Source organism: Rhinoderma darwinii, chromosome 11 (genome assembly GCF_050947455.1).
Source record: "Rhinoderma darwinii isolate aRhiDar2 chromosome 11, aRhiDar2.hap1, whole genome shotgun sequence".
NCBI lineage: Eukaryota > Metazoa > Chordata > Amphibia > Anura > Rhinodermatidae > Rhinoderma > Rhinoderma darwinii.
In genome coordinates, this window is record NC_134697.1 from 59,596,010 (window position 1) to 59,612,674 (window position 16,665).

Below are 16,665 nucleotides of genomic sequence, written 5' to 3' on the forward strand. Positions count from 1 at the left end.
AACGTACTATGAAAACTTCAACTGGAAGCCGATCAACATACCAATGTGACTTAAGATTGTGTGGGGAAACCGGAGACCCCAAAAGAAAAAAGGCCATGTGTACATGAGGAGAACACAGAAATGTCACACGTATAATAACCTAGGAAAATGGAAACCCAAGAACAATAATTTACCACCGCTTCAGTCTAATTATTTCTGTAATGACCTGGCACAAGCATCGTCTAATCCGCTGACTTGCTTACACATCATAAACCAGGTAGATAAGAATACATCAGAGGATTTAAAGCACACGACCAATATCTGATCATGCAGTTTAGAAGGTTCATTTGCTTCAGAGATCCTAAAAGGGGTTTACGAGACATATATATAAAAAAAAAATATTTAGATATTTATTGTTCATGTGCTCTTCTAAGCCACGGAGTGTGTACGGTGTCATCATAGTTCTAGCTGTGACAACCGGAGATATCACCAGTTGAAAACACAGTCAAATATGGAAGCTGTATACTATATGATCACACTGTGTTGCTGGGAAGAGGGAGAAGCTGTAAGCCGATTGGACAGCGTCATACAGAAAACATGACACCGCCCAGAGTGAAACTAAAGAGTCACCTCCTATTTGGCTATTAGAGCCACATTAATATATCTAGAAAAATGCTCATAACTGCAAATAATAAATGTTTAAAATAAATCACACTGTAGTGATCAGTAGCAAAGCGCCTATTAGATTAGTTAGGAGATAGGGAATTAAAAAAAAAATGATGGCAGAGTCTCTAACCCCGGACGCAGCCTAGTTTGGGCCTTAAAGAGGCTCTGTCACCAGATTGTGCAACCCCTATCTGCTATTGCAGCAGATAGGCGCTGCAATGTAGATTACAGTAACGTTTTTATTTTTAAAAAACGAGCATTTTTGGCCAAGTTATGACCATTTTCGTATTTATGCAAATGAGGCTTGCAAAAGTACAACTGGGCGTGTTGAAAAGTAAAAGTACAACTGGGCGTGTATTATGTGCGTACATCGGGGCGTGTTTACTACTATTACTAGCTGGGCTTTCTGAAGAGAAGTATCATCCACTTCTCTTCACAACGCCCAGCTTCTGGCAGTGCAGACACAGCCGTGTTCTCGAGAGATCACGCTGTGACGTCACTCACAGGTCCTGCATCGTGTCGGCACCAGAGGATACAGATGATTCTGCAGCAGCATCGGTGTTTGCAGGTAAGTCGATGTAGCTACTTACCTGCAAATGCTGATGCAGCTGCAGAATCATCTGTAGCCTCTGGTGCCGACACGATGCAGGACCTGTGAGTGACGTCACAGATCTGCACTGCCAGAAGCTGGGCGTTCTGAAGAGAAGTGGATGATACTTCTCTTCAGAAAGCCCAGCTAGTAAAAGTAGTAAACACGCCCCGATGTACGCACATAATACACGCCCAGTTGGACTTTTACTTTTCAACACGCCCAGTTGTACTTTTGCAAGCCTCATTTGCATAAATACGAAAATGGTCATAACTTGGCCAAAAATGCTCGTTTTTTAAAAATAAAAACGTTACTGTAATCTACATTGCAGCGCCTATCTGCTGCAATAGCAGATAGGGGTTGCACAATCTGGTGACAGAGCCTCTTTAAAGAGGCTCTGTCACCAGATTAGAACTTGACTATCTCCTACATAATCTGATTGGCGCTGTAATGTGGATAACAGTGGTTTTTATTTTGAAAAACGATCATTTTTGAGCAAGTTATGAGCTAGTTTAGATTTATGCTAATGAGTTTCTCAATGGACAACTGGGCGTGTTTTTACTTTTTACCAACTGGGCGTTGTACAGAGGAGTGTATGACGCTGACCAATCAGTGACCAATCAGTGTCCTGCACTTCTCATTGTTCCAGCCCAGCTTCTTTCACTGCGCAATCACACTGCAATTGTTCCCAGCACACTGAGCAGGTATCACAGCTCAAACACGCGCTGGGGAAAGATGGCGCCGTGTTAACTCAGGTAAGTACATTTACTGAGCCGAGCGTGAACGATGCGCTCAGCCCGACGTAATATTACTTAGCTGAGCGGGAAGGGGTTAAGCCTGAATTGATATGGACCCACAACAACCACCTTATTGTTGTACCGGCCCCCATATGAGACAGTATGGTCTATGATGAGACAACCCCTTTGACTGAGGACACTTCTAAAAGGAATACCATTATCTTTCTGTATACATTCGGGTTTTTAGTCCATGTGCAAAAAACAAATAAAGTCATCTTTACCTTCAAAGTGTACAGAAAAACATTAAATTATATACCTAGATTTGAAAAGTTTCAGTGCCTGGCATGCAGTAACAAACAGCCACTCCAAAAATGACTTTTTTACGGTCCTCAAAAATTGTCAGAAAGGTGCTCCAGAAGAGGGAAACCATTCTGGACAATGTACAGTATCCGATACCGATATAAAGAGTCTGCATCTACTCATTTATCATGCATTTTGGAAGCAGGAAACAGATGGCCTATTTCATTTCTATAGTCATTTCTAGAAGCAGCAAGCTCTAGATAAATGGAATATGAAAATATGTCAAAAGGAAAAAAAGGTAATTTAAAGGAAGATTCTACAAGTCAGAAGTACTTAAGGGTAACATGGCATACAGTATAATAAAAGTCCAATAATCCAATCATTTATTGGAGTGAATTTGATATATGTAAAAATGTTGAAATTTTGACGAACACAAAGAGACGTGAAAAGAAGATAGAATGAAGTCAACATCTGGCACTGGGCATTGTCAAAAGGGCAATCTATTACAGTGACCAAAGTTTACATTATAATATTTCTTCCTTGTTCCCACACACAGAACGTAAGAGGAAGTCATGGAGTGTAAATGTGATGTGTAAATGTGATGGCTGTTTAAAGTGAACAGTAAAGGAAGCGTACTCCGTAAGTCACATGTGGTAGTCCGTCCAGAACACTGCCATAGAGAGTGTGAGAATAAAGAGGTAGAATGGGCAGATTTACTACCGTGTCTAGAAGAATGTGCCGCATTCCAATTTAGATTAAATTTAAGAGGAGATATTTGTGCCTCTCTAAACATTTTTAAAAAAAGTAAGTGTCTAGATAAGGAATGGCCAAACAAAAACTAAACCAACAGAGTTTTGGTATACGTATGGAACAATGTCTAGAAAGACGTGGCAAATTTATCATACAGCGTGTGTGACGGTGATCAATTTGGCACATCTTCAGACTGCCTGGCCAAAGTTTTCTCTGGGCAGCTTACTAAATCTGCCCCAATGTGGTGTTCTTCATAATGATACAAGGACAGGATTTCTCCTGCAAAGGGACTCAACACACCTTATGTCTTTTTCACACGGCAGTATTTGTCAGTATTTTGCATCAGTATTTGTCAGCCAACCCAGTGGTTCAAAAACATGGACGATGTGCAAATCTATTCACGATACACTTTTCTTTTTAAATGGTTCCACAGCTGGTTTTGGCTTACAAATACGGATTGCAAAGTATTGACAAAAATACTGCCATGTGAAAGAGGCCTAAGGCCCTATGCACACGAACGTGCTTTTGCGGCCACATCTCCCACGAAAATCCACTGGAGAATTGCGGCCCCATTCATTTCTATGGGCCATGCACACGACCGTGGTTTCCACAGTCCGTGCATGGCCCAGGAGCCTGGACTGCAGAAAGAACGGACATGTCTTATTACGGCCGTGTTCTGCGGTCCAGGCTCATAGCAAATAATGCACACGGCCATGTGCAAGGCCCGCGATTTGCAGGCGTCTCGCGGGTGACACTCCGCGGCCGGCCGACCCAAAAATCGAGGCCGTGCACATAGCTACGGTCGTGTGCAGAAGGCCTAAGGCCTCAATCACAAGTGGAGGCAAAAAAAGAGAATTAGGCCAGGTTCCCACCTAGTGTAAATGCTGTGGAATATCTGCAACGGATTTCCGTGTGGAAATTTTGCAGCATTTATGGTAGCAACAAAGTATGCCCACACTGCGGGGGGGAAACAAAAGCACAAAAATCGTGCGGAAAGTGTTCTGCGGTAGGAGTTTCATTTCCGCAGCATGTCAATTTATGCTGCGTGTTCTGTGCGGAGATGCTACGTGTTTGGCCCATAGACTTCAATGGGGTGTAGAAGTTCTGGTTGTGGTTTTTACAGCGGGAACGCAGTAAAACCGCTGGAAACCACAGGCGCGCACATATACTTTAAAACTAAATCCGCTGGTAAAACCGCAGCATTTCCGCAGCAATATGCTCAGCAAAAACGCACTCATTTGGTGCAGATTTTTTTGATAGATTTACAAGTGTTTTTTTAGATTCCGCAGCAGATTTTCTGTTTCAGAAAATCCACAGCGTATCCCGTGTATGGGAATACTGACCAAATATGCAAGAGTGAAACAGGCCTTAGTCCTCATTCACACGGCAGTATTTTGCTTCGGTATTTGTAAGCTAAAACCAGGAGTGGCTCCATAACATAGAAGAGGTATAAATCTTTCCATTACACTTTTCGTTGTAGATCCCACTCCTTGTTTTTGTTTCCAAATACCGATGCAAAATACTGACCAAAATACTGCCGTGTGAATGAAGCCTTAAAAAGGGTTGCCCAGGATTTGAAGAAAAACATTGCTCCTTTCTTAGGCTTCATGCACACAACCGTGCCTGCAATTACGACCCATAATTACGGGCATGGCCGGCCGTGGGCAGCCAGACGTTTTTTACGGGCCGTGCTCCCATTATAAATTATAGGAGCACGGTCCGTAAAATAAAAAAATTGGACATGTCCTATTTTTTTGGCATGTTTCTACGGCACGGACACCCTCCCATAGACATACAGGAAGGGGTCCGTCGGCCATACAAATGAATGGGCCCGTAATTACAGTCTATAGTTACGGGAGATTTTATGGTCGTGTGCATGGGGCCTTACTAAAGACAGTGCCCCATCTGTCCACAGGTTGTGTATGGAATTGAAGGACAGCACAATCCACTTCAATAGAGCTTAGTTACAATACCAGACACAATCCATGGACAGGTTTGGTACTATTTCTGGAAGAAAGTCAGGTTTTCCATATCCTGGACAAACTTTTTAACCATAGAAGATCAGTCTACTAGTTGGTGTTTATCCATAAAAAGTAATATTAATATTAAATGAAAGCCCTATCAATAGTTACTCCAGAATGTTCCTTTTCTCTACGTCATTCAAGCCAAGCTCGTCTGTTTTGTTTACCTTTTTGTTAAAAGTGAAAAGACCAAAACCTGTCTTAACATCTATACCTACCTACACACACGCACGCACGCACGCACGCACACACACAAAACAATCCTATCAGTTGGATTAACTAATTATTAAGGCCAGGATCACACACGTCATTTTGATGCAGTTGCCTCCGTTTTTTTAAGCCAAACACAGGAGATGTTTCAGTATTTTCTTTACACGTTTCCCTCCTTTTGGATTCATTTCTGGTCTTGACTTAAAAAAAATATATTAAAAAAAAGCCAAAAACTGCGTGTGATCCTTGCCTAATTGCTATAATAACGATCCTCTGTAAGGCCAGGATCACACACGCTGTTTTGGGCTCAATTTTTTTTTAAAGCCAAATACAGGAGTGGACACAAAAAGAAGGAAGATCAGTCTTTTCTTTATACCCTTTCTTCCATTTTGATCCACTTCTTGCTTTCGGTCCAAAAAAAAAAAAAAAAACACGAGCAAAAAACTCCATCAAAATTGAGTGTGATCCTGACCTAAAGAGAAGTAGAGAAAACCGAGTATGTGCAAATTGGCCACCTACTTTTATGTCATCGCTTCAGCTCACTTGGTCTAATATTACATGAAGATTTTAAAAAAAAAAACAACAAACACCAGTATAAGAAACATTCAACAGGAGACACCTGAAAAGAGGCAAATAACATTAAAGACGTCAGCCCTCTAAGACATCGGTAGGGAGTTCTGTAAATCACAGAAAGGTTAGTGATTTGACCATTTGTGAGATGCACAGTGAGTGGTTATACGGTCATACTTAGAGGATTCCTTACTCCATGAACCATAAATACACTCTAAAACTTACCTACTATTCATACTCGTTCAGGTCATCCATCTCAAATGACTGTTGCTGATACTACCGGCTACAGTCAGAAAACAGCTGTCATTTTCAGTGATGAAAGGCAACTATGTCGTTTACCATAACACTGTTTGCCAAGATACAGGAATTCAAAATGCCAAGACATCACCTTTTACACATGACTGGAAAAGACTAGGCGCAAATATCTATTGCACTGTATTTCATACACATTTCATGAAGGCAGTCCTGTTTGAGAAAGATTCTTAAATACGTGATATGCCTGGACGCCAGTCAGTACTACAGCCCAAATTTCCTATTTTTGTTTGGAGAGAAATCATAACTTTTTCAGCACGTTCTATTCTCCCGTGATTTTAAAGAAAGACTAACAACTCTATTCTGTAGTCATAATCTTGAGATTTTTTTCTTTCCCTGTCTAAATTTGATTAATTTTTTTTTTTTTATAATTCAAATCCAGTAGCTGCCATCATCTTTCTTGCAGAAATCCTCACCATTACGTGGCAAGAAGCAGCCAAAAGGCGAAAACAAGCCTAGCAAGCGGCTTACGATGACTAGCGCAGCAGCCGCTCACAAGCAGTGTGCAAGAGTTGCTGTCCCACTGCAGGCAATTATTCAAAAATATTTTTCCTTCTCGATTGTGTATTTCTTAGAATAACAAAGAGGTTACAAACACATAAACTAATGTATATATTTTATTATTTGTGTTAAGAAATAAAACTGCATTTTTCAAATTGGAAAAAAATCTTCAACTGTGGCTAAAAGGTGCAGGAGATCCGCAAATAGTTTTTCTACTGTCAGCCAGCTGTTCCAAACAGGGCTACATTTAACCCCTTCCCGACATTTGCCGTATGGGTATGTCATGGAAAGTTAGTGCTTCCCACCTTTTTGCCGTATCCATACGCCAAATGCTTGGCATCTGCTCAGAGGCTGAGCTGGTGCCATCATCGCCGGATGTCAGCGGTATCTTACAGCTGACATCCGGCTGTAATGGCAGGGACCGAAATTAGCTTCGATCCCCACCATTAACCCCTTAAATGCAGCGCTCAAACGCGATCGCTGCATTTAAGGTGTTTGTAGCGGATCGGAACCCCAGCAATGAGGAGCTGATACGGCGTCATCAGCAGTGGAAGTCAGCTGTATGTTACAGCGGACATCCACCTGTAACGGCAGGAACCGGAGCTAGCTACGATCCCTGCCATTAACCTCTCCGATGCAGTGATCGAAAGCGATCGCTGTATCTTAGCGGTTGATAGCAGATCGCCAGCCCTGACAGGCAATCCGGACTGACGACTGCTGCTATGGCAACAGGAGTTGCAATGGCCTCATGCTCTGCCATTACGGAAGCCGATTAAGCCCCGCCGGGAGGCGAAACCTAATCGGCTTGCTGTCAGTGAATAACTGACAGATCGAATACATTGCACTACGTAGGTAGCACAATGTATTAGAAAAAAAAAATCAGACAGTTGGACCTTCAAGTCCCCTAGTGGGACTTGAAAAAAAAAAAGTATAAAAAAAAATAAAAAAAAAATAAAAAGTGAAAGAAAATAAAAAGTTTGAAAACAAACGTTTAAAAGTAATAAAATAAAACAGAATCGCCCTGTTCCCTTATCAAGTCCTTTATTATTGAAAAATAATAATTTACCATCGCCACGACCTTAACGACCTGAGGTATAAAAATATTATATTATTTATTGCACGCGGTGAACAGCGCAAAAAAAAACAAACTCTGGTATAGTTTTTTACGGTTACTTTGCCCTACAAATATTGGAATAAAATGTGATCAAAAGGTCGCACGTATCCAAAAATGGTACAAGCCCTCATACAGCTCCGTCGACAAAAAAAGTTAATAAGTTATGGTTCTCACAACTTGACGACAGAAAATATACATTCCTTTTACAAAAGTAATTTTATTGTGCAAAACGTCGTAAAACATAAAAAAGTTCTATAAATTTGGTATCGCCGGAATCATACTGACCCGCAGAATAAAGTTAACATGTAATTTATAACGCATGGTGAACGCTGTATTAAAAAAAAAAAACAAAGCCAGAAATGCGTTTTTTTTGTTACCTTGCCTCTAAAAAAAAAAAAAATAGGATAAAAGGTGATCAAAAAGTCACATGTACCCCAAAATGGTACCAAAGAGAACTACAGATCGTCCCGCAAAAAAAACAGCCCTCATACCACTACGTCTATGAAAAAATAAAATTAGTTAAGGCTCCAATAAGTCAGGAAATAAAAATATGCAGTTGTGCCCGAGGGGAACATTTCTTCTGTTTCAATAGGCGAATTATCAAGGCCCTAAAATTAGGGAACCAGGAAGGGGAGGGCCCAAACATATCTGCTGGAAGCGACGGTGCCCGTATTATACCAGCACAACACTTCCCAGCAAAATTCCCCAAACTGCAAAAGTGCGGAGTGTGGACCAAAAGGGGGATAAGGAAGGACGCCATATATCAGTGCGACACCGGCCTGTGCAGAAAGGATTGCTTCACAGCGTATAGATTTTATTGTTTTTTTTACCCCATTATTAGACCACCTGACTATGCCCCTGATGTACTCTGCCCAGCTTACATGTACCCCCACATTATAAACAGAAACGCCAGCAATACTCCAAACAAATCTACTACCAAGCAAAATCCGCTCTCCAAAAGCCAAATCGCGCTCACTCCCCTCTGAACCCCACAGCGTGCCCAAACAGCAGTTTCCTTCCACATATATGGCATCGCCATACCCGGGAGAACCCTTTTAACAATTTTTGGGGTGTGTGTCTGCAGTGGCATAAGCTGGGCACAACATATTTGCCACTGAAATGGCATATCTAGGGAAAAATATAATTTTTTAATTTGCACCATCTGCAGCGCATTAATTTATGGAAAAGACCTGTGGGGTGAAAATGCTCACTACACCCCTTAATAAATGCCTTGAGGGGTGTAGTTTCTAAAATGGGGTCACTTTCTTTTTATTATTTCACATCTGAGCCCCTGCAATTGTGAACAAATACTTAGTAAATCGCCAAATTAGGCCTTAATTTCGCATGGTACTCTTTCACTCCTGAGCCTGGTCGAATGTCCAGGCAAAAGATTAGGGTCACATGTAGGGTGTTTCTAAAACCGGGAAACACTGCTTAATAATTAGAGAGCAGTCTTGTTATGGTGGCACAAGCTGGGCACCACATATTGGCATATCTATGGAAAAAAATCCCATTTTCTCTCTGCAACATCGAGTTAACACGAATTTCTACAAAACACCTGCAGGGTTAACGTGCTCAGGACACCCCTAGGTGAATGCATTGAGGGGTGTAGTTTCCATAATGTGGTCACTTCTGGGGGGTTTCCACCGTTTTGGTCCCACAGGCGCGCAGAAACCAATCCAGCAAAATCTGCACTCCAAATGGCACTCCTTCCCTTCTGAGCCCTGCCGTGCGCTCAAACAGCAGTTTATGACCACATATGGGGTATTGCCGTACTCCGGAGAAATTGCTTTACAAATGTTGGGTTCTTTTTTTCCTTTATTTGTTGGGAAAATTAAAAATTTTCTGCTAAAGCTACGTCTTATTGAAGAAAAAGGATCGTTTTTATTTTTACTGCACAATTCTAATAAATTCTATGAAACACCTGTGGGGTCAAAATGCTCACTACACCCCTAGATGAATTCCTCAAGGGGTGTAGTTTCCTAAATGGAGTCACTTTTTGGGCGTTTTCATTTTGTCGTCCCCTCAGGGGCTTTGCAAATGTGACATGGCACCTGAAAACCATTCCTGCTAAATTTAAGCTCCAAAAGCCAAATGGCGCTCCATCTCTTCTGAGCCCTGCTGTGTGTCCAAACAGCCGCTTATTACCACATATGGGGTATTTTACTCGGTAGAAATTGCTTTACAAAATTTTGTGGTGCTTTTTCTCCTTTAGTCCTTGTGGAAATGAGAAAAAAAATTAGATAAACCTACATTTTCTTTGAAAGAATGTAGATTTCCATTTTCACGGCCTACTTCCAATAATTTCCGCAATAAAGCTGTGAGGTCAAAATGCTCACTATACACCTAGATAATTTCCTTAAGGGTGTAGTTTCCCAAATGGGGTCACTTTTGGGGGATTTCTACTGTTTTGGCACCGCAAGAGCCCTTCAAACCCGACATGGGGCCTAAAATATATTCTAACAAAAAGGAGGCCCAAAATCCACTAGGTGCTTCTTTGCTTCTGAGGCCGGTGCTTCAGTCCAGTAGCACACTAGGGCCACATGTGGGATGTTTCCTAAAACTGTAGAACCTTGGCAATAAATATAGAGTTGCATTTCTCTGGTAAAACTTTGTGTTACAAAAAAAAATTGATTAAAAATGAATTTCTGCAACAACAAAAAATTTAATTTGTAAATTTCACCTCTACTTTGGCTTAATTCCTGTGAAACGTCTAAAGGGTTAAGAAACTTTCGAAATGCGGTTTTGAATACTTTGGGGGTTTTTAATATATAAAGGCCGCTTCACAACTGGACTCGCCCCTGCAAAAATAGCCTTGTAACGTCCTAGAAAAATAAAAGGATGTTCAAAAAACTATGTCAATCTAAATGTAGACATATGGGGGATGTTCATTTGCAACAATTTTGTGTGGCATAACGGCCTGTCTTCCAAGCAGATGAATTTAAATTGAGAAAGATACTAATTTTTGCAATTTTTCACTAAAATTTGGTGTTTTTCACAATTAAATACTGAACGTATCGAGCAAATTTTGCCAGTAGCATAAAGTCCAATGTGTCACAAGAAAAAAAATCTCAGAATCGCTTGGATAGGTGAAAGCATTCCGACGTTATTACCACATAAAGTGAAACCTTTCAGATTTTAAAAAGGAGACCGTAAGGAAGGTCAAAAGTGGCTAAAGAGGGAAGGGGTTAATAAAGAAGCCTACAGACATTAGGTTCTCTACCTAAACGTAAAAGGACATTAAAACCGTAGCCTGAAATACACAAGGACTTGATATGACTGGTGTCAAGATGCCTTTCTCCTTCACTGCGCCTTTAACCATGTCAATACAGCTTTGTCATGTCTGATAGAACATCCCTAGCAACCAGGCCGTCTCAGATTACTGAGGACTTCAGCTTAAAGAGGACCCGTCACCTCTGATGACAAGTCTATTTTAGTAAATACGTGTATTCCCCATTAAATAACAATTCTGGAGCATCTTTTCTTAGAACTTTGTGTTGTGTCATTCCTCTGTTATTCCTCCTAGAAATGTATGAATAAATTGACAAATGGGTTTTACCATCCCTCGTCAAAGGGGCGCGTCCCTACACAGTCTCACGGTCAGCGCAGATTGGACATTCTAAGACTGTGTAAGGACACCCACAACTAGTAACACCCAGTTGTCAATTTATTCATATATTTCTAGAAGGAACAGCACAACAAAGTCCTAGAAACAAAAAGATGTTCCAGACTTGTTATTTCATGGGGAATACAATTATTTACTAAAACCAGACATGTCAGGGGAGGAGACAGGTCATCTTTAAAGGGGTATATTCCAGGGATACCAAGTGGAGCTAAAATAGGTAATATTATATAAAAATATTATTTAGACAGAGTGCTTTTTTCCATAGGGAATGAGCAGGGCTGCTGGCCTATAATACACCACACATGCTGCCCTGGTCACAAAAGCACCATGTAAATATGCCATGCTCCCTTCAATATTTACAGTGGACACATGCATATTGAACGATTATGCATCCTTACCCCCAATGCGGTGGGGCATAATATTATGCGTACACAAAAAGGAATGAGGAGACCCCAGGTAGTTGGCAGGCACACTATTAATTGACAGGAGAAAGAGGAACGCCCTCAGGCGACAGCCAAATTTCCCAACTACCCAAATACTTCTTTAATATAAAATAATAAATCTTTATTCGCTACTTGTAGCAAGACAACCACACAGATAATTTTAAAATTCCCACTATCATAAATCCGGACAGCAATGGTTTGCCTGTGTGTACAGGCAGTAGGTAGATGCCGAACAGGCATATATGAATAGGTTCAACAATTTGATTATAATGTATCAACTAGGTAGATAGTAAGTCCGGACACAGATAGGATTTAAAATGCAATTAAGAGCCCCCCCGACATGTTTCGCTACAGAGTAGCGTCCTCAGGGGTACACGGGGCTAATATTATGCGTACGCTCAGTGTCTTTGCCCTTTCTACTACAGCCTGTGCTACAAAAAGACCAAGAAGCACCTGTAGCACGCAGTGTCACACAATGAGTGCTGGAAATTGTAGCCTGTTCAGGAGAATAGTAGTCATGCTAGCTCCTATACACCCACGATAAGGAAAAATTCAGAGGAAGAGGAGAAGTATGTATCATTCTGTTTACAATTACATTTAGTTCAGGTGTCAGAAAACTCATTTTAATAGGGAACTTGACAAATGTGGCATGCTATTCTATCGGCAGGCAGCATGTTAAACAGGAGTATATACTGCGCTATTATGTCCGTAAAAATAATGGAGACCAGGGTGTTTGGTGCAACTTTCTAAATACTTTACTTTTTGAGATACAGCGGCTTTGTATCTTGTATATAGAGCAGCTGTATCCTGCGTGGAGACCTGAATTCGTCAGGTCAGCAGCACTGCAGGTTTGAGTCGTTATCGATCACATCTAAGTTGTGAACTTAGATGTGATCGGTAACAGCTCCATCCTGCGCGGACCCGCTGACACTGAACCCGTCAGTGCCACTGACCTGACTGATACAGGTTTTAGTGCTAGATACAGCTGCTCTATATACAAGATACAAAGCCGCTGTATCTCAAAAAGTTAAAATTATTTTTAATAAAAAGTATTTAGAAAAATGCAAACACACAGATAGATTTTTATTTAAAAAAAAAAAAAAACAACTTAAAAAGGAGTACATAGCCTTTAATGTGTATAGCATATACCAGACTGATTTGGGCTCCGCTATCAGGGTACAATTAAAAATAATAATATTAAATAATAATAGGCTGAGAGATTTTTTACAGTTTTATTTGTTTTGTCCCTTGAGAGAAGAACACCAAAAGTGTTTGGCACCAATTCATCACCCTCTGCTCTATACAAATGAACGTGCCTTTTAATGTGGGGCTTCAGAGGTGATATCTGGTTGGCAGCTGGTTTATGCCTCTGAGCAGCCTAACACTTGCTGAAACAGCCACTTAAGTAAAACTTCTGCTTACAATGAAACATACTGGAGGACTCTTATTATTGTGTCATTTATTAATATATGTAAACAGAAAATCTTAACCAATCACAGAGCTCACGGCATAAAAAACGCATGATGTCACCAGAACTAAAGAAGTTACATTAATTTATTTTTATAAATTCGATTGGCAAAACAAGGAGCACAGTACGAGTTAACACAATAGGGAGTAGTAATAGAACAGGGCTGTAATCCACTGGAACAACACCTAACATTTACATTGCTTCTCTGTACTCATTATGCAGGCTTTTGGTTAAACAATGAACAAAATGTATTACAGACGCTGAAGAGAATCCCAAAATTATAAAACAACCCGAAAAGCCCAAAGGAGAGAAAACAGAAAGAAGGATAATATTGACAATTCTAAAGGGCACAGTTTGACTGTGGCTATTCTTGTTACACCTGATCAAATATGCACCACGCTAGGGGTGGGAGAAGCTCCTACTGAGCAGAGGCAATCAGAGCCTCGTAAATTTCATCCATATAGAATATAATGGAACCTTTAGGGAGCGGACCACTAGAAAAAAAAAATAGGAAAACCCTGATTATAATTGATGAAATCTTGCATTAATAACCACTAGTAATACTAGAGAAAAGCCTGGAGGAAAAATACATCCATGAATGACTGCTCATCTGACACGTGGCAGCTACTATGGAAAACAGTCTACGGTTTCCACCTGATGGTTTTCAATGTTATATCTGTTGAAGCTAAAAGGGAAAGAACAGCAAAACAGCAGAATAGTAGGTAAGTAGTCCCTAAAAACGAACAGTTTATGGCCTCATTTTGTGAACAGGATTTTGAAATGATGAAATGTGAACTTAAAAGGGGTTTTCCTGGAGAAAGACAATTGATGGCCTATCCCCAGAATAGTGAGGGTCCGAGGGCCAGACTCTCAGCACTCCGCCCGATCAGCTCTTTTGAAGGGGCCGTGTGCTCGTGTGAGCACTGCTTCCCCTTCAAAACAGCTTATCAACGAGGGTGCTGATCAGATATTAACTTTGGGATGTTCCCTTACAGCTTCAGATCAAATTGACACACCATAGGTTATAGCAGAAATGATTCAGCGCAAAGAAATTCTGCTCCAGTAGTCTATGTTCTAACATTTAGGAAAGGCAGTTCTGATAGCAGTATGCAGGACATTATAATTCTCTACATTTGTCCTGCAGACCTGTCAGCAGATGGACTGCTTTACCAGACAACTTATAGCCTGTTAATGGGTCTGAAAGACCTATGCGTGAATGGCTAAGCATCCTAAAACTAAAATACTAGATTACAAAATTGCTATTTATGCCATTTTCAAAAGTATTGTTTAAAGTATTCCCAAACATACTTCTGACAAATACACTAGATACGGATTGTACGTTAAAAGGAGTTGTCCAGGCTGGGGGCTGTTTTTTTTATATGGATGACCTTTCCACAGGACAGGTCGTAAGTATGTGATCGGTGGGGGTGCGACACCTGGACCCGGCAACGATCAGCCGGAAGCTATGCAGGGTCCGTGCAAAAAGCAGATGGCTCTGACGACTTCATAGCGACCATGCTCAGCTCCTATTCAGTTGAATAAGAGCAGAGTTGCAGTACAGCCACTATACAGCGGTTGGAGCCATCTGCTTCCAGCACCGACCCCAGCTGATTGGTGCAGGGTCTGTGTGTCAGACCCCCATCGATCATATACTGTCGACCTATCCTGTAAATAGGTAGCCGGTATAAAAAAATAAAATAAAAAACAGCCCCCAGCCTGAACATCCCCTTTAAATGACAAAGGAAGTTTTTCAGTGCGATGAAGAACCTAGTGAACGTGGTGTTTGTATATCCTGACGCCATGTGCGGCCTTGTTTGCAAAGCACATAATAAAACTCAACTAAATTTGCAGCAACGTCACCAGAGCCCATTGCCAGATCAGGTCATGCTTCCACACGGCAGTATGGCAGGTGCAAATGCCACAAGGAATACGCTGACCTTTCTAAGCCCACCTGCTACTGGAAATATGTATTATCCTCTTAGGACATGAAGAAGAAACAGAAAAAGACTAGCACTGTGATTATGATCACATAACACATGCTCTAATATGACAGTATAGGTTTCTACACCACACATATATAACAAGTAATTAAAGTTATTACGGTTTTTAATTTTATTATAGATTAAGAGATCTTACAGTTCACTAATATACACGTATTAGAAATTCTGCTCACATACCTTTCTTGTATCAGTGTAGTAGCCTCCGTCTCTTCACAGTAGAATTGTATAACCCACAGATTAGTCCTATGTAATGCATCCATGAGCTAACTAAAAAGAACTACACATGTTACCCCCCCCACATGATCCCTAACATTCAGTTACGAACAGGGTTTAGGCAACTCAGAGGACACATCTGTGAGCAAAGTGAAAGGTCGAATGGTGAAATAATGATGAACAACTACTTCATGGTGCCTGTATTTACTTGTATAACATGGCTGCCTGTCTCTAGGGGATCTGTTGGTAATAAAGTTTACTTAAAAAAGAAAGAAACCACCACAACGAGGAGACTGGGGGAAGAATATAAGAGCTGCTCCTCAGACACGATGAGATGTTGCAGTAGTTAGAAATACTTTATATGTTCTGCTCCTCAAACTGCTGTAATACTCACGTTTTAGATTATTCAGTATGTCTTTAAGCTGGCTGAAACTGTGCAGCAAGGGGTCCTGCTCTTCATCCTAAAGTTAAAGAGATTTAAAAGAGTGAAGCAAAATTAATTTAAAAACAACCATCACCCTATAAAACAGAGAGAGTCAGCGCAGCCACAATAGTGTGCAGTCTGTGCAGGTCTGAACAGGTTAAAGAAGACCTCCAGTGGGAACACAACTTTCCATGTCTGCACCCCCCACCTGACTATACCACACGCTACACTTCTTATGTATACTTTATGAACTGCCGCCTTGTCTGTGGTTTAAAAAAAAATCCTCCACCGTGATTCTTCGATTTCTCCAGCTTTCTCTTCCTCTCTGCTTTGCTACCAATTCCATGATGCTTCAGCACAGCATCACATGACCAGCTAAAGAACATACCATTTCTGATTATGGGGGACATTATGATTCTTATTCTCTCTATATTCTCCTAAATAAACTGAGAAACCATAAGTATACAGACCGGGAGGCTGCACTATATTCTTCTACATTATAACTGTGTGACAGGAACCTGTGTAAGTATCAGTGGTAGCTGATGATAGACGTTTCTGTCCCCCCTGTGTATAACTAGTTTGGTACAGGAACTGCTGAAGCCTGTGATAGGCGACACATAGATCGCCATAGACACAAGTAGAGAAAGCGTGTCACGGAGCCGGATTTACACTGCTGGAAAGCAACCATCCCAGTCTGATATATAGCTACAAGCAGAAAGAAAAAGAACAGGTGAGAAACGGAC

The 16,665-nt window shown here is 40.9% G+C and overlaps 1 protein-coding gene across 8 annotated transcripts in view; it reads right to left on the reverse strand.

The window, feature by feature from the left end:
- GBF1 (golgi brefeldin A resistant guanine nucleotide exchange factor 1) overlaps positions 1 to 16,665 on the reverse strand; it is a 187,512-nt gene that overhangs the window by 146,196 nt on the left and 24,651 nt on the right. For all 8 annotated transcript variants that reach the window (XM_075841619.1, XM_075841620.1, XM_075841617.1 and 5 more), the window contains exon 3: positions 15,893 to 15,959. In XM_075841619.1, the coding sequence (XP_075697734.1) occupies positions 15,893 to 15,959 (67 nt within the window). The remainder of the gene's footprint in view (positions 1 to 15,892; positions 15,960 to 16,665) is intronic.